The sequence below is a fragment of the Sceloporus undulatus genome, chromosome 1 (genome assembly GCF_019175285.1).
Source record: "Sceloporus undulatus isolate JIND9_A2432 ecotype Alabama chromosome 1, SceUnd_v1.1, whole genome shotgun sequence".
NCBI classification, from domain to species: Eukaryota; Metazoa; Chordata; class Lepidosauria; order Squamata; family Phrynosomatidae; genus Sceloporus; species Sceloporus undulatus.
This window is the reverse complement of record NC_056522.1, coordinates 127,688,145-127,709,147: the sequence shown is the minus strand read 5'-3', so window position 1 is coordinate 127,709,147 and position 21,003 is coordinate 127,688,145. Positions and strand designations below refer to the sequence as shown.

The 21,003-nt window shown below is 40.1% G+C and overlaps 1 protein-coding gene across 6 annotated transcripts in view; it reads right to left on the bottom strand.

Moving 5' to 3' along the window:
- Window positions 1-659: 659 nt before the first annotated feature.
- Window positions 660-21,003, bottom strand: part of ASRGL1 (asparaginase and isoaspartyl peptidase 1) — a 35,912-nt gene continuing 15,568 nt past the window's right edge. For 2 of the 6 annotated variants that reach the window (XM_042465230.1, XM_042465239.1), the window contains 4 exons: window positions 15,643-15,797; window positions 14,053-14,171; window positions 11,539-11,649; window positions 660-2,999 (listed from right to left, as the gene is read on the bottom strand). In XM_042465230.1, the coding sequence (XP_042321164.1) occupies window positions 2,770-2,999; window positions 11,539-11,649; window positions 14,053-14,171; window positions 15,643-15,797 (615 nt within the window). In that variant the 3' untranslated portion in view covers window positions 660-2,769. The other 4 variants (XR_006103696.1, XR_006103697.1, XR_006103694.1 and 1 more) reach the window with 4 other exon arrangements.

The window sequence follows — 21,003 nt, the reverse complement described above, 5'->3', positions numbered from 1 at the left end:
GGAGAAGAAGGCACTCCTGCAAGCCAGGGACCTGGCTGGTGCGCGCATCCAGCCCAAGGGAAGGAGAGCAACCCTTCTGCCCTGGGACCGAGGTAGGAGCTGCACTCCTTCCTCCTTGACCCTGCCAGGTCTGGTCTGAGCCACAAGTTCAGGCCAGGCCCCAGTTTCCAGGACAAATCCTCCATTTCAGCCTTCTGCTCCAGGATGAATTTCTAAAGGTCCTCCATGAGGAAAATGCTCTTTGCCTCAGAAGCTGTGTTCAACTGGGAAGGACAAAACTAGGAAGTAAACTTGCCCCAAAGAATCAAGGGAAATCTGGCAACAAGTAAAATCCCATGAACAAACCGCAAATAGCTTTCACACTGGAGCAATTGGGCAAAGAAAGAGAATTAGTGATTGAAATGGAAATGAAAACAAAGTGTTTTACAGAAAATGTCTATTTCCGGATTCCTGCCACCGTTTGTTCGGATTCTGTGTGGTTTGCATGTGACGTCATCTGAAAACCATTTGCGCAATTGTGCCCAATATGTTGGATAACCCTAGGTTCTATCTCATCTAACCTTCCAATTTTCACTGTGTGATAAAGTCCTATGCCTCTGCATCAGGCAGTTGTTCAGTTTATCGTCAAACCCATATCCAACCATTTTATGAAGCAAATGAACAGCCACAATTTTACTTTATTTCATACAAAGTTACAATTCATTCTTGCAAAATGGTTTTTGTAATAAAATCACATTGCTAGGGCTGGGGGTTAAAGTCACAAGACAGCTATAATCTTTCACTAATTAAATTAACATTTAATTGTGATTATTCTGCTATAACACTTTCAATAATTCTTACCAGCCCATGATTTGCTTCTCCTTTACAACTGCCCTCTCCCCCTCTCTTTTCATAAATGCTAATTCAACATTTATGTGTATGAATGCCTGTTTCATGCAGTCAAATGTCATCCTGAAGGTGCAAGGGAGGAATTTACATATTTAGAGAAAAGCTTAGATTTGAAAACTTGGTGCATGGTGCACACTCACACCCACCATTTTCTCAGAAAACAGAGTTAGAGTTAGAGTAATTTATTACAAGACATTTTCTTATTTGCTCCATCCACTGAAAATGCTGCACTGAAGTAAATATGATTCTTGCAAGCTGAACAAATATTGTTATGCCATAAACTGCATTTTGCTTGGCTGGTTTTTCACAGTATTAAAATAGCATTAACATTTGCAGTAGGCTTCAAGTCACAACCAAATATCATTATAAACGTAGAACTGCAAAAGTTAAACGATCTGTTGCAACCAACTAATGGTGGGGGAAGGGGGTAGATGAGTAGTGAATGTACTTTAGTTTATATTCAGTGTGTATGTTGCAGCGATGGCTGAATGAATTATACAGCAAGGACCCCACACTGGAGTGGTGTGTTCAGTGAGGTTGGTGTTGCTAAGCAGATAGCTTGCTATGTTGCCATGCATGCATAATGGACAATGGTCATTATGTCTGAGTGCAGCCAAGTACTTAATGAGCTGCATGCTACAATGCATTACATGGTTTAAGCTCTGGCAAAGCACTAGCAAGAAAGGGTCAGAAGTGCAGAGCACATACAGTGACTGCATTTACACCTCAGCAAGCAACTAATAATTAGTTAATGCAAGACAATTGGCAACGTAATCAAATAGAATCTAAAGCAGTAACAACAATGTCCAGACATTTGGCCGAAAGGGTGATCACTAATTAAGTTGTCGATCATCATTGTTTGCACCCACTAAGTCTCTGTCAGGCTCTAATCCCCTTAGTTTGGGAACTCCAACTCATCAGGGAAACACCTTTGATCCCAGCACTTGGGATTACATAGTGTGACCTTGGTATCCACTGGGGTTTGATTCCAAGACCCATTATATACAATATTGGAACAGAAGCAAAAAGCAGCAAGAACGGGGAAGAATCAGAGGATGGAAAGCCTAGAAAAACTTGAAAACCTCTCTGGTGACAATCAGAGATACCTACTTTGCTTTATAAAGAAAGGGAAGGAAGACATTTTTCCTAGTTTGTGCAGTGGAAACATTGGAAACTCGAAGAAAAATCTCTTCTGCAGTATTATATTTTCAGAGTGATTACTGAAATAATTCAAACTATGTCCTACTACAACCATATTCTGTAACAAAAAGTAGTGATGGCAACTCTGATGCTGCACAGAACTTGGACATTACTTTTCAATGTAATTCATTATAATTATAGCTCCTAGCCACCAAACTAGTTAGCTACTGCCATAGTTACAATTTACAGAGTAAGCCTTTAGTTTATCATTCTGCAACAACATACCTTCCAACTGTCCTGGTTTTGCAAGGATAGCTGCAACAAATCCCTCATCATCCCACTTTTTCAGCTGCTTCTAATTGTCTCAGTTTCCCTCTCTTCCTCCCACTTCCTCCCTTTCTCCTCAACTGACTTCAACTGCTGCAAACTGAGCTCAAAAATGGAACTTTGGAAATAATACAACCACAAGCATAGACAAGCAACAAGAATGTGCCTATCTTGTGGGAAGGAGCCCTCAAAATATTGATTTTGCTAAAAAGGGTATGTTTCATTCTCAAAGGGAACATCTTCAATTCCCAATAAACATTTCCAGCAGAGCTGTGGAGTGTGCCTGCAACTTCCATTAGCCCTAGCCAACATAGCCAATGGCGAGGCATTATGGGAACTGCAATTCAATAACATCTGGGGTGCTTGGTCTATAATCTTCTTTCTGTCACCTTCTGTTCCTTTCATTTCTTGTATTTAGGATTCCATGGAGCTAATGGCTTCTTTAATTGACTGTGTGTTTTTCTCTCCAGTGAAAATGCCACTCTGGAGCTGATCATCTTTTACTGTAGCCCAAGCCATCTGCTTAGTGGAGAACCTCGCCGCCCAATCTCCTGAACTGCTGACCACAATCACCCCACCTAATCCTCCAACTCTGGTTTTCATGTAATTTAGGGCCACATCAGCAGCATCTTCTGGTGATTTCCCTGAAAGAAAAAAAAATCAGAACATATGTCTTTAAATGTTAAGTAAAATGAATTAACTCATGTTTTAAAGTAATTAAACCTATGGATATTTTCAGTCTTGTCAGATTAGCCAACAATAGACTGTTGTGGTACTGTAGCTAGAACAGCAAGCCTATTAGCAGTGACAGTAATGATTCAAAGAACTATGCTAAAACTTCCACACATAGTAACAGGAGATTAGGCTTGTTTTTCTCAAAACAAGCAGTCCCATAGACTAAATTGCAAGCATCTTTTAAAATGAGGAAAGCCATTTATGATTTGACAGCTGTTCATCAAAGGAAGAGGAAGACAAAAATCCAATGAACTAGTTCAGCCTCCTTACATTTGTGTGGGGCTAAGACAATGTTTGGGTTCCTGCCAAAGTAAACATCAGAGTTCCCAATTCAGCTTCAACATGTAAAACTCACTGTAAAACTCCTTCATACATACCACACCTGATCACAGAGTCAAAGACAGATGAGTTTATGCACCCCTAGTTAATGCCTGACAGTCATTCCTCTTGCCTCTTCTGAAATGCTTCCAAATGAAGGAAATTCCACAGCCTTCTCATAACTGAATACCATAAGCCAGCTGGTCTAATGACAGACAGAATACCATAAATGATTGTGGGAAATAAAAGGTTAAACATGCAAGAGGCAAACTCAACTATATTATTAAACAATGAACACAAACTTTTCAAGGTATGGAAAAGTTTCTTTTTTGGACTACATCTCCCAGTGGCCATTTCCAAAGTTCTGACCTGAATTTTCTTTGGATTACCGTATTTTCAGGCGTATAAGACGACTGGGCGTATAAGACGACCCCCAACTTTTCCAGTTAAAATATAGAGTTTGGGATATACTCACCGTATAAGACTACCCCTCTTCCAACGCACACCAAATAAAAATTAAAAAAAAACATCAAATTTGATTTCAATATGGTAATTTTAATTCAAATGACATGCAGGTACTTAGCAGGAAACCTTCTTGTATACAAAGCCTGCTTGGATTGGTCAGTTCTCCCTGCCTGCCCAGCCCTCCCTGTCTCCAAGTCTATCAGAGCGGTAGCTGCTTTCATACGATCGTCAAATACGGTGGGGATGTGGCCGTGGCTGTTTTTGAGCTCCCCCCACCATATGCAGCGACCACAGATTCTCCAGTCTGGCTCAGAAGTTTCAGCACCTGCCCTATAAGATGACACCCGGCGTATAAGACGACCCCCGACTTTTGATAAGATTTTCCTGGGTTAAAAAGTAGTCTTACATGCCAGAAAATACAGTACTTATGTTTTCTCTGAAAAAGTGACTGATTTTAACTGTTGTTGATCTGGCTTCAGAGAATTTTCAAGGAAATGAATAATCTAATCACTCAGTTCCTCCAAAACCTTGCTGTAGGGTTTGGGTCTTGTCCGTACATGTGTTTTTGGTCACTCTACAAACTGAGCCTTTCTAAGTGTACAAAGACAGTAGTAACCAAACAAAGAAGAATGTTTAGGCAGTGGTAAACAATATACTATGCCCCCTGAACAAAATCAATGTGTGTCTTCACAAACATCCTGAATAATATTGTCTTTCCTCATTAATAACCTCAACTTTATTTCAAGAGGCAGTGTTTTGCTTGAAGCAAATATTCGCAACAGATGACATAGTGACCCAGACAGACATAACAACCAGCTGGTAAATGTTGCACTTCTTTATAAATTGAAACCTAAATACCCCAGAATGGAAACTATTCTCATGCTCAGAAACCAAAGCACCAGCCTTTATGAACACTAACAGGAAAGATATTTTCATCCGGGCAACAGCTGCTATAATTACACTCAGGCATTACAGCAATTGTGATAAAGGATTGTTCAAGTTTACACTCTTCAGTGGAGCACCTGCTCATCATTTGTGGCACACTACAGTCTGAATTATGCCTTATAATTTGGAAAGGGTGTATAACTTAGGGGCTGTGCACACCTCCAGCTGCCCCTTTTATAGCCAGATCGAGGCCACGACAACTGCACGCCGCAGTGCCGATCTGGCCTTTCCAGAGCATGAAAAGTAGCCACAAAAAGTGGCTCCTTTTTGTGCCTGCAAAGGGTGCCATAACTGTGGTGCTGTGACTTTACGGGACTCCTTCAGCACTGCGTCATGCAGACGCAGCGCCATGCTGTGTGCCATGGTGCTATGCCACCCTGGGGGTGGAGCCGGGGCATGCGTCATGTAGACTCCACCCCCCACTGGACTTTTAGGCCAGTCTGTACAGAGCCATACACTGGTAAGAGAAAAATTAGAAAATAAAATTAAAGGAGGGACCTATATCTATTTACCCCCCCCCCCCATCCCTGAGATGCTACTGTCCGCATCCCAAACCAGATTAAGACTGTACTGTAGCCTCAAAACAGTAAAATAACCCAGGCTGCATTTATTGGAAATTCAAAGGTCTGGCTGACATTTCTGTTGCAACAGTAGTGATTAAATTCCTCAAATGAGGCACACTCGCTAGGGCAAATTCTCCCATTAGATAGAATGAGGTGGCAGTCTCATATGGCTAGTACTTGTAAGCATCAAAATTTCCCCTAATATATTTATCAATCCAGCCATAGTTTAATCAGACACCAACATGAGTGGATGTGGCTGCAATGATATACATAGCACCAGAATAGGTAGCGTGAATGACACATAGACCTAGCCATGTGGAATGGCGTGAGAAGCCAAAAGATGAATTCTGCCAGATCAAACAAGACCAGAATCCCTTTTCATCTCTTGTGTATTTCCAAACACCCCTTCCTACTCTCTCCTTTCTAGAGACTCTAGATCTTGTTTTGGTTTCATGAAGTCCATGAAGCATCATCAATCAAAATTAAATCCCTCTCATCCTTCGAATATCAAAACAAACTCTACACTTTGGAGAATCTTCTCAGGTTTCGTTAAAGGACAATCAAGCTTTTGGTTCCCAAACATTGAAGGTAAAGCTCTCCAGGGTTCTGTGTTGCCTGATTATGTTTACAGCCACTTGAACATCTTGCAGCCAGCTCTTTACCAAAGCTACACTCTTACTTAATACAAAGATCAATACACAAATAAGCACACTCCATGTTTATTTATACACCTTCCTTTTAAAACAAAAGCCAAATAAACTAGTGTTTAGAAAGGATGTTATAGGTTGTATCAGTAGTGATTCAGACCCTTAAGCAATTAGAAGCATACAGGTATACCTCACTTAACAAAGCAGATGTATTCCTGGGCATTCTTTAATAAAATATTTGTACTAGTAGAGACAATATGGAAAAATTAAGGATAAATTCCTGCACCACAAAAAAAAGAGCAGTTTTCAGGAGTCTTTTTATCCAAACCACAATGCACGTATTAAATGAACCACCATTGACATTTTGAACCTTCTAGAGATTACTTCAAGGCTTCTTCCAAAATGCATACAAGGATAATTTTGTTTTCCATCAGCTTCCACTTTCCTTTTTATTTCCTTCTTGGTTGCTAAGGTTATAGATTTATTTATTTTATTAAAAAAAACATGCTGGAGGTAACCAAAGGGTGCTCAACAATGGCTCCTTTTCATCCTGGAGAGAAGTGACCAGTGGGGTCCCACAGGGTTCTGTCCTGGGATCAGTGCTATTCGACATCTTTATCAATGACTCAGATGACAGAATTGGGGGCATACTTATCAGATTTGCAGATGACACCAAATTAGGAGGAGTAGCAAATACCCCAGAGAAAAGGATCAAACTTTAAGATGACCTGAATAACTAGAAAGCTGGGCCAAAGCTAACAAAATTAAATTCAACACAGAGAAATGTAAGGTACAGTGTACCTGTGCTATACACGGGCATGTTTTACGTGGCTTCCAGCATATGTTGGAAGCTGCGCTGGAAGGGAGGCAGGGGCGCACCGGAAGAAAACAATGGCGTGTGCTCCTGTGGCGTGCGCCCTGTGCGCTGCCACCATGCCGCCGTGGGCATGAGCCCCATTAATTTGAATGGGGCTTGAGCATTCGCATTTTTTCCCTTATGCCGGGGGGGGGGGGGGGGGAATGGATCCCCTACTTTGGACGGAAAAATGAAATGTAGAGATATAGGATGGGGACACCTGGCCAAATGAAACTACGTGTGAAACGGATCTAGGAGTCCAAGTAGACCACAAGTTGAACATGAGTCAACAGTGCAATGCGCCAGTTAACAAGGCCACTGCTATTTTATGCTCCATTAATAAAAGCAGTTTCTAGATCAAGGCAAGTAATAGTGTCACTCTATTCTGCTTTGGTCAGGCCCCACCTGGAATACTGTGTCCAGTTCTGGGCACCACAATTCAAAAAGGATGTTGAGAAACTGGAGCATGTCCAAAGGAGGGCGACTAAAATGGTGAAGGGTCTGGAAACCATGCCCTATGAGGAACGACTTAGGAAGCTGGAGATGGTTAGCCTGGAGAAGAGAAGGTTAAGAGGTGATATGATAGTTCTGTTTAAATATTTGAAGGGATGTCATATCGAGGAGGGAGCAAGCTTGTTTTCTGCTGGCAAGATTTGTTCAAGATTTGTTTTTGCCTCCTCTGAGGGTAAGCGTGACTTGTCCAAAGTTACCCAATGGGTATGCATAACCACTGGGGATTCGAATTGTGGTGCCCAGAGACCCAGCATTCAAACCACTACACAATGCTGTTTACCACAAGCATACTGTTGGAACACGGCACCAAAAGTCTCTTTCTACTGTCCCCCCAATCCCAAAGCTGCTGAAAAACTTGCAGCTGGGCAGAGAAGAAATGGGAGGTTGGTTAGCCAAAAAAGATTTTGTGAAAAGAAATTATTGCTTTGAGGTGTGACGCTACAAAAATGCCAAATGTTTTGTTTTCACATGGAAACAATACTTTGCAGCATGCAACTTTAAAAATACTTTCCAATACATGTTGTCAGGATATTGATCTAGTACAAATGCAGTAGATTGTCCCATCCAGGGTTTTTAAGATAATAGGCATTCAGAAGTGGTTTATCATTGTTTTTGCACAGAACTAACTCCTTTTGAGCTAAAGTGCCCCTGCTATTATCTCTGAGAGCTCCTCCAGCAGCACTACTCCCCACTACTGCTGCTGCTCAGTAGCTATTTGGCACATTTGGTCTGGCTTCTCTGTCTGACTTGGAAGAACCTACTTGCAGCACTTCTACCACCACCATAGCCTCTTACTTTAAAGAACTAACATGTCTTTTAAATCTTGATTACAGGAGTAAGCTACCAATGGCAATGAGCTGCACCTCACTAAATTCTGTACAAAAAAGCAATGTCTTTTCACTATCCTGCTGGTACGATGAGCTAAGGGAGAAACTGTCAGAGGCCAAAGTATACAATTGGCCCTCCACATTTGCAGTTTTGACTTTTGCAAATCTGATTTGCAGTTTTGAATAATATGCTCTCTCTAGGAATTTCTAGGTCCTCCAGTGAAACTCTGTCAGAAGTGGACCATAGAGTTGTGTGGAGAACCTAAAAATTTGTAGAGAAAACACTCCTCTAGGCATTTGTAGGTCCTCTAGCATGATTCTATGATCAGTCTATGGCAGATGTTAACCACAGGTTGCACTGGAGACCTGGAGATTCCTAGAGAGGTGTTCTTTTAGGTACAAAGAATAGCCTTTTTTATTTGTAGTTTTTCCACATTAACCGGGGACTTTCACCCCTAACCCCAGCAAATGTAGAGGGACCACTGTACTATCTTGGGTTGTTTGGGTCTCAAGACAAAAAGATTTGTCAAATTAATTTGTGCTTCCTTCAGATATGAATTACTAATTGCATATTCCAGATGACCTCTTGCCAAAAATTGCCTCTTGAGAACTGCACACAACAAAAATCATTTACCTGCTCTGCACTGGTAAACAAAATAAAAATGTAACCAAAGTATCGTGTATATGCAATAAAAAAATTCCTTGAAAGGCTTTACATCCAGACTGAAAATCACCTTATGTTTCAATCTGGCCATATATACTTTAGCCACACTAGGTGCCACAGGGCTCCCCACCACAACCCTTTTGATCTGGAAAAAAATACTTGGGAATCAAATCAAAATATTTCCCCCAAAAATAATATCCAAAAGAGTCATTAGAAAAAGTGTAGGGGATGTGGATTTCCCCTCTTGTTCTATTACTGTCTGACTTACCCATGAGAAATAGATGTGTAAAAAGATATAACATCTAGTATTACCAATATGGTCGAGGATGTGACCACCTGGTTCTCAACTTAATTGATAAAAGCTTCTGGTGTCCCTAAAATAATGTGGAAACAGGCAAACAAATGGTACTAAAAAAGCCAGGGGTTCCAAAAGAGAATATGACCTAGTTAACAGGAGGCATCCTGGAGATGGAAATCCGGGGTTGTGTAACTTATGGAGAATATAAATGACTGAAACTCTAGGAAACTGATTATACAGTGGGCCCTCAGTATCCGTGGATGCTCAAGTCCCATAGAAATCAATTGTGGTGCAGCCATGTGGCTGCTTAACCATTGAGGACAATTGCATTTTGCTCCCGACCTAATGCCAGCCTCGCAATTCTCATGCGGCAGGAAGCAGGAGGGTAAATTGTCTTCTTCCTGTTCCCTGCCTCTTCCTCCTTTTCTTCCCCCGTTGCCATTGCCACAGCTCTTCCTCCTCTTCTTCCTCCTTTTTCCCACCTCCTCCTCCTTCCTCTTCTTCACTCTTCTTCCTCCTCTTCTCTTCCTCCTCTTTTTCCCCATCACCACTGCTGCACCTCTTCCTCCTCCTCTTACCTTGTCTTCTCTGCCTTCCTCCTCCTCCTCCTCTTTCCCCCTCCATCATGCTGCCGCCACTCATCCTCCTTTTCTTTCTCTTTCTCCTCCTCTTCTTCTATATACTCGGGTGGGTACAAAGGATAGACCTAATCCCAAGACTCTTTGTTCAATACTGCAAAAATGGTATTTAGACAAATTGATGATCAAGTCATCCTGCTTCTCTTTGAATTTTGTGTGAATTTGCTGTCCCTGTTTCCCAAGTGATGCTTTTCTGATCTTCAGGGAAGGGTGCAGTCAGGCAAAAGAGCATTTGAGTATGTGCTATCCTTATTGAATTTGTCTGAGCTATGTCCTTTGTTGGAAGAAATATCTGACATAGGGTTATGGAACTTAACCCTTTTCTTAAATCTAAAAGAATCCTTTTGAACTAACCATTTGTACACTAGCTCATTTTGAAAATCCAGTTTAGATAATCCAGTTCATCTTGTTGGAATTTTCCCCTCTACAATAAGAGATCATTACCCTTGTAGCTACTGCATCCATTGTAGATCACCTTTATGTGATCAGTGTGTCACTCATCCCCAGCCAGGAGCATATATAGGTTACACTCATCTTCAAACTGCAACACCATTTGGTATATTGGTATATACATTAATTTGCTCTTGTCAAAAACTATACTTTGGCCAGACATCTAGACCCTTGAAAATTAGATTATTGGAACATAGGAGCCCTTTAAGATCAGGTGCCAGGGACTCTCCTCTTTATGAACATTTCCAACAGACTGGTCATAATTATCACTCATTCAGATTTGGAGTTATACAGGTTGTACAAAATAAAGTCAGTTTAGATTATTCCTTAACTTTGTGTGGGAAGGAGAGCTTTTGGATATTTAAACTGAATACGGAAGTTACTTTTGGGCTAAATAATAAAATGGGCTGTGGCTGTTTTATACTGTATAGGAATCCTCAAGTTTGTCTGAGTAGTTGCCTTTATTCAAGATGCAAGGTGTGTTATATCTCCTCCAACAAGTAGGTAATTGTTTTGAATTTGGCTAATCATGGGGATATGATCACCACCTGAGACATGACAGTTTTTTTTTGTTTGCCAGAAGTTCTGGTTCCCTCTGCCTTTTGTTGATATGACATATTTATAAATTGCCCCTACACCCAGTGGTTGCTCCAAAACCAATAAAACAGAATAAAATGAATATATCTTAACAATAAAATTAAAATAGTAAATAGAACATGTGTTGTTATAAAATCAGAGACTATTTTTAAATTTTGAGGTAAAAATAAAGCATAAAAAGGAGGAGAGTAGTTTGACTTAGGAATGGAGTTTCTCACTCAGAGTGGTACTATAGAAAAGGCCCTGTTTTGAGTACATACCAATCTAATCTCTCTAAATTGTAAAACAAACAGTAGGACTTCCAGAGATTATTGCATGGACAGGTTCATATGCCTTCCAGCCTGAAAAGAATCAATGTTACAAGCTGTAGCTAGAGCCCTGAAAACAAAAGACAATCACGCAATACTCTCAGGATAAGCATGTAACATAATAATTAAGCACTGCTTTATTCGGGTATTTGTTCAGTTTTCTCTGTTTGAGTAGTATCCAACTTCCACCTGCCAACAAACTGTGAATAGTGATAAAGTAGTTATATGCTCTATAATAGTTTTACAGTTGTAATTGTTCTGTGCTTCTACAGTAACTCTAATGCAGTTCTATAGTTGTTATGTAATACTGTAGCTGCATACTACTTGTAACTTATGATCCCCAAAATTTCAGACTTTACCTTGTTCCATATGATAGAGGATAAGTCTTGCTAGAACCACTTTCATAATGCTCTCTCCATGGCCTGTGGTAGAGGTGGCACCAACAATATTATCTGCATAGCCACCACTTCCTGATCAAAAAAACAAAAAGTAAAAGAGGTTAAGTGATGTCATGCCAATTGACCAGAAAATAATTTGTTTCAAAAGCAGCAGATCCAAATACACTTTGCATAGAGGTAAGAAAGTATACAGAGATAGTATTAATTTGCACTTAAAAATGTGACAAAAACATGAACTGGCAAGGTTTAAGTTCTCTTTTACTCTAAGTATCTTTTCTGGATGTCAAGATGCTACATGGCCCTATTAAAATCTAGATGCTCTTTCTGTGAGGACTAGCAAACAATGTACTAAGTAGTCAGCTTCACTGATAGGTCACACTGGAGTCAGGCAACACAGGCAAGACAAAGAATTGCCATGTTGGCTGGAGGATTCTGGGATTTCTAATACCTCAAAGTAACGTTTTCCAAATGCTGGATAAAGATAAACATCAACTGGTTGTTTATGGAGTAAGCCAATACAGATTACAGTACCTATAGAGAACCTTATAAGTATGGAAATTATTTTCGCAGCTAGTTACTGGTTCTGGCTGAATTGGAAGACTGATTTGTTGGCCAAGTAGCTCTAAACCTGCTGAACAAGTCTTAAGATGTTCATTGGGGATGTATGTCACCTTTTTTGTGATGTTTTTATATTCACTCATTATTATCTATGATTTTGAGTACATGTCAGGACAATGTAAAGTCCTATGAAAGCTGGCACATAGGTATTCTGAGGATTGCCCATGTACACAAAGTTATCATGCAAAATCTTAAGAAAAAAATTCCAATGACAGTATAGACATGGAGCTCCTAATATTTTAATGGAGAAATTCACCCAATTTAAAAAAAACTGTGCTGTATTCGAATAGATTCCTACTCCATGTTTGTTCTTTACTTTTGATTCCCAGCTTCCTGTCAGCCTCCCATTGAGTCCAGACAAAATGATGAAGTTTTATTAATGTTGAATAAAGAAATATTACGAGGTGGAAATATTGAGGAGAACTTCACACACGTGTGTGCACACATATACACATGTGTGCACAGGGGCACATATAAAAGCTCTTAGCTGTAAGCTGTTAAACAAAAATTAAACAGTAAGGAGGCAATACTGGAACTCTATCAGCATGCCATGTTAACTCTGGCTCTGAATACACAAGTAATAACTGCTAGTACAGTCAGCCCTTCTTATATACTGATTTTTTTATACATGGATTCAAGCATCCATGGTTTGAAAATGTTCAAAAAAGTATAAATTTCAAATATCAAACCTTGATTTTCCAATTTTTATAAGGGACACCTTTTGCTATGTCATTATATTTAATGGGACTTGAGCATCCATGGATTTTGTTATCTATGGGAGATCTTGGAACCAAACCTCAGTGTATAACAAGGATCCACTTAGTTTGAATGTCATTGCAGTTTAACACAAAAGCATTATTATCTTTTCCATCTGAAACCTATGATTTATGAATAATTTTCTACCTGAACTTTCAACTGGATACATGAAGTGAGGAATCTGTTCTACTCAGTGGAAATTATAGTTAATTACTTGTTAATATTATACATATTTAAACACACTTTGGGATCTTATGGGGCTTTTTCAGGAATGCTGATTGTTACTTTCTTCAACAAGAGGAACTTAGCTTGCTTGCAGGAGATGAGTACTCACAGAGGACATATTTTAAATGATTATAGGGCGAAACAGACTGCCCTGATAGAGCAGCTTGCTGCCAACCCTTTGCTTGCTGGATTGGGGCAGCAGCAACCACAAGCTGCGGCCCCAATCCAGCATTTTTCCAGCCCCAAAAGAAGTGGCAAAATGCCGCTCCTTTTTGGGGTAGAAAAAAGCTACCCTTGCTGTCGCATGACTCTTCTTTGTTTCTTTGGTGCAGCATGTCTAAAGGCTGCATTGAAAAAACATTGTGATGCTGCCCATCATCTGGGCAGGTGGGAGGTGTGACGCTGCTTTGGGGATGGAGTTGAGGCAGGCGGCATTTGGTCACTACACTCCTACTCCACCCCGACACCGGCTCATAGTGCCAGTTTGTACAGTCCCTAGATCTGAATAAATCTCACGATATTTCCTCTTTCTACTCTGTACCAATTTTACCTTGAAGTATGCTGCCTATTATGGAAAAGTGAAGAAGTCATTTCAAGAAAACACACACTTGAGTAAATCCAAACATTTCCCCTCTGCAAGCCCAGAATTCTGCTTCATTTTTCTGTTTCTGCACTTCCTATTTGCACTGTTCAGTATTAAAAAGTGGCCTGTTCCTTTGGGAGCAAGGAAGGGCTGTTAGAAGAACTGCAAGGTCCTCATCTCAATTCCTCAAATTGCAGGCTTTGAGCATTATTAAATGATTACTGTCATCATGCATTTTATACGAGAAAGAGAGAAAAAAAGAGATGCTGCTTCTATTTACTATTCCTCCCTACCTATGCAGGCTGTATCACCAACGCGGCCAACCCGTTTGTTAGTAAGTCCCCCTGTTGATGTTGCACAAGCTACATTTCCCGCACTGTCGATAGCAACGGCTCCAACTGTTCCAAGATCTCTGCCAAAAACAGCATTTCAAACAATTATCTGAAGATCAGAGTGCATTTGCCAAAAGAACACAGAGTCTGTTCTTACAGGTATGGTGAGACAACATACATCTTTGGACCAAAGGCAAGTGCAAGTCCATTTAAAGGAGATTCTGTATATGTTAACATAGCATGTCAGGTAAATGCACTTCTGAGTTTGGAGCTGACCTGCTGAACACCCAGGGCTGAAACAGATGGCTGTAAAGGGGTGGTGTGATGCTGCCCCTTTGTATGTCAGATCAGGGCTGTGGCAACCACATGTCACAGCTTCAATCTCCTTTTTGGGGTGGAAAAAAGGTGCCCTTTTCACCACCGCAGCTTTTCAGTGTTTCTGTGGTGTGATGGATATAAACGCCACGCTGCAGAAATGCCGTAATGGCACCTTTGTGGTCAGCAGGGAGGTGTGATGCCAGCTTGGGGGCATGTTCCATGCATATGCCACAACCCCATGCCACTTCAAAGCTAGCATTTTTTGCTGCTCTGTTTTGTCCCTCAGTCTCATTTGAGTCTAAAATAAGGCTGTGACCACATAAAACATCTCACCCCAGCTGTGGTTGCTCTGATCACTTTTTTTTGGGGGGGGCACAGGAAGTGGTGTGTGCATTTTCTGCATTAGGGATCTCTTCCCAGTTTGACCTACAATTTCTAAAGTAAAAGGAACAAAGCATGCAGGAAAAGGATTCAAATGAGAGTGGGGGAAAAGGAGGTTAAAGAAAGGACCTACACGATGTCACACAGAGGGCCCCAAGGAAAGGTGAGGTTGTATACCATCCACAGCAATGGAGAGTAACGGCACAATCCTATACATATCTACTCACAATTTAGGCATATTGGAGTTGATGAGACTTTCTCAAAGGTAAATACAGAGCTGCTGCTGTTGTTATCTTTATTTAAACCTCACTTATTCCCAAGGTGGCTAACAAATTAAAATGATTACAGTATAGTCAAAAACATGCAAGAGGCCAACATTAATACAAGAGAAAGCTACTAATAATATTAAAATGATTTGAAATACACACTTAAAAGAATTTTTTAAAAATACAATTTTAAACAATATAGCAATAAAGTTACTGGGGGAAGGGGCTTACCTGCCAGAATCATCCAGCCAGCATAGCATTGCATATCAAAAGAATCAGGGTTGGAAGCAGCTGGGGGCCATATATCAGCAAGAAGGACAAATTTTACAAGTTGCAGGACAGATGTTAAAATCAAAAGAACTGACATCTGGCAGGAATGTTGCTGGCCAATGTTTCTGCATATACTGTATTCTAAGGACATGAGAACAGTCCTGAAGGATCAGTGCTCTGATACCAGAAGCTGCATAATTCTATCATGATTGGTAGCCATGAATTATAACCACACATCTCCATTTCTCTTTTTTGATGTTTTAATCTGATTTGTTCATTCAGGCAGAACTTTGCCTACCCCAACATTTATACTTGCTTTTGAAACTCCTGAGGGTTTGAATCAGCCTCAAGGTTTTTCTTCCATCTCTCCAGTGACCTTTCTGTGATTAATGTCTCTCCAGGAACCTCAGGAACTCCCATGGCCCTGGCAAAGGCAAGGGCTCCCTGATCAGTCAGCAGCATGTGGTCTGTCTGAGGGAGACAAGATACAAGCAACTACTCAAAATGTTGCACAACTTTCCAAACACCACCAGCCTGCTCCTGAACCCTCAGTCACATTTAGGGAGCCTGGGATAAACCTGATGTTACTTGTCTTTAGCACTTAAGTTTTAAAAAGTATTATTACTATTGGCAAAATGTGTGCTAGCAAAAAAAAAGTGACAAGATGAATACCTGAAACAATACATCTTTTGTCTTCCACTTTGCACCCAAGGAAGACCTTGTAGGCAGGTCACAGAAACTAGAATTTAGCTCTTGTGAGAAATGCTATTCATGATATATCAAAATGATTCCAGATGACTTACTCAGTTCTACTGGCAGCACCAGAAAAAAAAAATGAGGGTGTGCAGAAGAGGCAAAATGTATTTCTGCAATGGCATGTTAGATTTCAGAAAGAAAAAGAGATGGCTATTGAGCTTTGGAGTGGGGTAGGGAAGGAGTAAACTGACCTAATTTCTGCTACCATTTGTGTTCTAGGTTTCAGTGATTCATAGGAATATGAACCAAAATGGCAACCTTTGAGACATACAAAGAGCTAATGCTTTTTATTGGTTAGGCTTCTGTTGTAAGAGAATATCTGTGGGGCAAACCAGATCGCTCTGAAGGAGCTGCTTCTGGCTGCCCCTTTGAGCGCTGGATTGGGGCCATGGCAACCACATCCTGATCTGGCATTTTCCGCTGGAGCCAAAAGAAGCAGCAGAATGCCACTCTTTTTTGTCCTGGGGAAAAAGTGTGTTTGCTGCTGCAGCAGCGGTTTTTCCCTGTTTCAGTGGTATGCGACATCTAAACGCTGCACTGCTGAAACATTGCAATGCTGCTCGCCATCTGGTTGGGTGTGCGGACGCCACACCCCCAAGCTGCCGGAAAGTCAGTTCTTTTTGCCGGTGTGTTTAGCCCCTAAGGCTGCATCAATGCTTTCCATGTGATCTGCTGGTGAAAATTTTACAAGACTCGTATCATACTTTCTAGAATTCTTAGCCTATGGTTTACAAAACCCCTTGCTAACAGCCTATGAGGCTGGCGGTTTCCATGCAGAGAATGGGACCATTAGCATTCAAACCTCTTTGTGGATGGGTGAGAGACATGATACAAATTTGTAATGCAGGATCCTTTTGCACACATATAATCACATATAATATGGACAAAGTTTAATGCTTGAATTGCTGCCAAATATTCTACATTTATTTTAAAAAGCACCTGCTGTTGCTAGTTTTATTACATGTTTGTTAACAATGCTGGGGCAAAACAGACAGTCCTGAAGGGGCAACTTAAAGCCACCCCTTGCAAAGATGGACTGGGGCCACAGTAATCACACGCCATAGCCTCAATCCACCTTGAAGCTGACTGAAAAAGGAGTGACAAAGATCCGCTCCTTTTTTGGCTGGTGAAGCTGGCTTTTTCTACCCAGCCGCAACCCCATGATGGCTCCATGATGCCCCGGCGGCTGGTGGCATGTAAAGGACATGCCACCAGAGTGTCATGAAACCACCCACATCTGGGCAGTTGAGCGGCTTCAAGCCGGCTTCCCAGCATCCTTGAGTGTCTAAATGCTGCGCACCAATGACGCCTGGAAGTGGGATTTTTTGAGCCATCTGTTCCGGCCCGTTTTAACTTTTTGGCCATTAATAAAGGAAATGTCTTGGTGTTGTGGTTTTTTTTAATGTAATATATCAATATATCTGTAAACAATAATCCAATTTGCTCTCTAATTTTATTTTTCATTGTGGCTATGTTCACTTACAGAAAAATTGCTGCAGTTGTTTCTTGTAAATCCTATTTAATATTATTAGTGAGGTTAGTTTGTATTCATTTTCTACAAGAAGCCTCACCAATTTTAGATGAGAATGGAATGTAAAACAAATGTAATTGGGGTCTTTGAATCTATGGTCTATCACTCTGATTGTCGAAATCTGCATTCACATGTGACTGTGAGTGTATTAGATACTTAGGGGCCTAATAATCCTACCAGAATTACTGTTCCATGGTGTGATGTTTTGCTTTCCCCCTTTTCTGGACATCCCTCTTTCCTACTTCCAGACGAGAAACTCTGGGACTTTGATGTGAGAGACCATGAAAAATAGTAGAAACTAATCTGTCTCTCAAGTCTGACATAACTCCTGGTTTTAACCATAAAATCACATTCTCTCTATTCTGAAAAAGGGCCTAACAATGTGACCAGACAGACCAGCAGTTCTGAATGGTGCTTGTGATTGCTCCAGCATTGCTTTCAGTTGGCCTCAGCGAATCTCAGAAGAGCTGCATGCACAGACACAAGAAAATATGTTTGTTTGAATATTCTCAGGCATGATCTACTATTTGTCCTCAATTGTTCCTCACAGTAAAATAGACTGTTGCCTAGGCTAGCCCCCCCTTTTGACCTCTGGACTGCAGTGATATGTGTTTCTCTTACCCATATGGGTTCCCTGGGAACCCTGGGATGAATCACACCTTCTGATACTGATCTAGTTACCCACAGGGATATACATTGTCAAGATCAATTCCTTGATATCAAGGAAGCAAAGAATACCTCCTTCTTCTGAAATAGTACAGACTAAGAGATAACTTTCTCCCTTGTAGTCTGAACAAAGAAGGGCTGCTACTCTTTAGCAAAGGACAATACGGACTGTCAGGTGGTACATATCTGTGTCTGGAACATGTATCTCTAAAGTAAGATGGTTTGCTCTTACAAGTCTGGAATTTTCTGGCCCATAAATAAATAAATAAATAAAATTTCCGTTATGCAACACTGCCCTCTCCTGCCCTTGCAAAAACAAACACGTCTATGACTTCTGCATGTTTTCAGAGAAATTCAAATACTGTATTTCTTGAACAATAGCTAACCATATATACATGAAAAGATAAGCAATAAAATAAAATACAAGAATCATACAGGAAATCAAATATCCAAACGTGCAAAATACTATAAAAATGGGCATTCTGCAAATAAATAGACCAAGTCCTCCATCTTCCAGCAACCAGGAGGACAATATTGCTTTATCATACATTGGCCAGTATAATGTCTCTTGACCACCATCAGCTGCAGGGTATTTAATCTATGGTATATAGGCAAATGAAAACCAAATATGGGACCACTGTCCAAGCAAACTTCCTTCACAACGAATTAGAATACTTAGACATTAGTATTGTAATAGCTGGAAAAATGGACATCAATTAAGTGTCTTGTGACTTCAAAACAAGAGCCACTACAGTACTTTGCAATTACAAGTCCAATTGAGGAATTATTTGACAAATTTGGATAGTCCAATATTGTGGTTTCATATTCTCAAATACCATTGGGGGAGGGGATGAGATATTATCATAAAATAAAGAATGAGTATTTTTTAGACCTCTGTAGCCACTGAGTAGCAAGCTGTCTCTACAATTCAAAATGCCTTAAGGGACAAATGTAGAGAACCCCAGAGCTCTTGTCAGAAACATATGATGTTCCTTATTCAATGCTGTAATATCTGAATGTGTCCACAGAAGGCCAAATACAAGAGCTGGGCTAATAACTTAGTCTTATACAGCTGATGGAGCAGTACCACTAACTTATAGGCTGGGCTAGCTGTATAATGTAAGCCTAAGGGCAGGGAACTGTCTGCATAACTATCTGTAAGCCGCTCTGAGAGCCTTTAGGGGTGTAAATAAATAAATAATAGCATTCTACCGATTAGCAAGGTGAGCTATTGTGTTACCTGTTAATGCAGCAACAACCAAATGAGTGGACTAAGATATAGAATTTTTAAATGTTGCATCCAGATACTGAAAAGAGTTAAGTTGCTTCATTTTGAATTTGTCCAGCTGCCTTTGATGTTTCTGCCTTCTTTTTTCACACACAAGTATTTTTAGCTTTGGAGTAATTAATCTGTAAGAGTTCCTTAAGACCCTATGAACACAGAGACCTCAAAAGTCTACCTATCTGCACCAATGTACATGACTGAATATTCATTTCATCAACAACGAAAAAAGGGAAATGCCCCTATTCCTCTATGGAGGGTGAAAGGATGCCACACCTCCGAGCGAAGGGACAATATAGCTAGGATACAACTTAAACAGAAAAGCTGAAGTAAGCATTCCTGTCACAATTCCTTTTGAAAAGTAAGAGGTGCCAAAAGCCAGCTGTATCCAATTAGTCACACCTAAGTCAATATAAAAAGAAGGAAGAGAAACAGGGTTGGGGTGGGGGGACGGGATCAATGAAGCAGCACCTTTAAGAATAACTAGTTTTTATTTTAGCATTAGTTTTCCAAGATATAAATCCATTACTTCAGATGCAGTACAGATTGGTATTAAAACCTCAGTTTGTACAGTACAGTATATTTATACAGTATATTTATACAGTTGTGGGAGTAGGACAGAATGTAGCAGGATCCAGGAAGGTGCAAATCATGTCCCTTGCATCTGAAGAAGTGATTTATAGCCACAAAAGCTGATGCTAAAATAAAAACCAGTTAGTCTTATAGGCGGTGCTACATTGCTTTCGTGTTGTAAGAGACTAATAAAGTCCAAAAAACCTTATCTCCAGGTAAGGAAATTTGGTTAAAAAGGTGGGAGGGGAATGCTGCCACTAAACAATATGGATCATACTGAGAGGAAAAGCAGATGGAAACAAACAAACACAATTTTTTTCACCTTTCAGCACGGACTCAATAACATTTTTTAAGACTTTATTTTATTTTATTTTGTTTAGGTTTTTTTGTTTTTTTTAAAAAATACTACTTTGTTAGTTTGGGTAGAGTTAAGATTTTATATGTATTTGAGTGTTTGTAAAATTTATGTTTCAGAAGTTAATAAGAAAAGATTTGGTAGAAAAATGCATTTATTTTATGTTAAAGTCATTCAAGATTTTATACTTGCATCTGAAATCATTATGCATACAGTATGTAATTGATACTGCTTCTAGTTATTTCAGTTTGCACTCATATATGTATGCTCAGGTACAGAGAAATTTAGTAAGAAAAATGCATTGAATGTTTCTTTAAAAATTACACAAAAAATATTGAAAATGAATTGTATAGGACACTGCACATACTCTTAGCAAAGAGAAATGAGCAGAACACACCCACAATTCCTGGTTAATACCAGAAATATAAAGGTCAACTGAAAAGCATTGCAACAATAGAACTGTTTATTTTGAGAGTTTTATCTTGTCTCCTTGCAAATGTCTTCAAGTGGCATT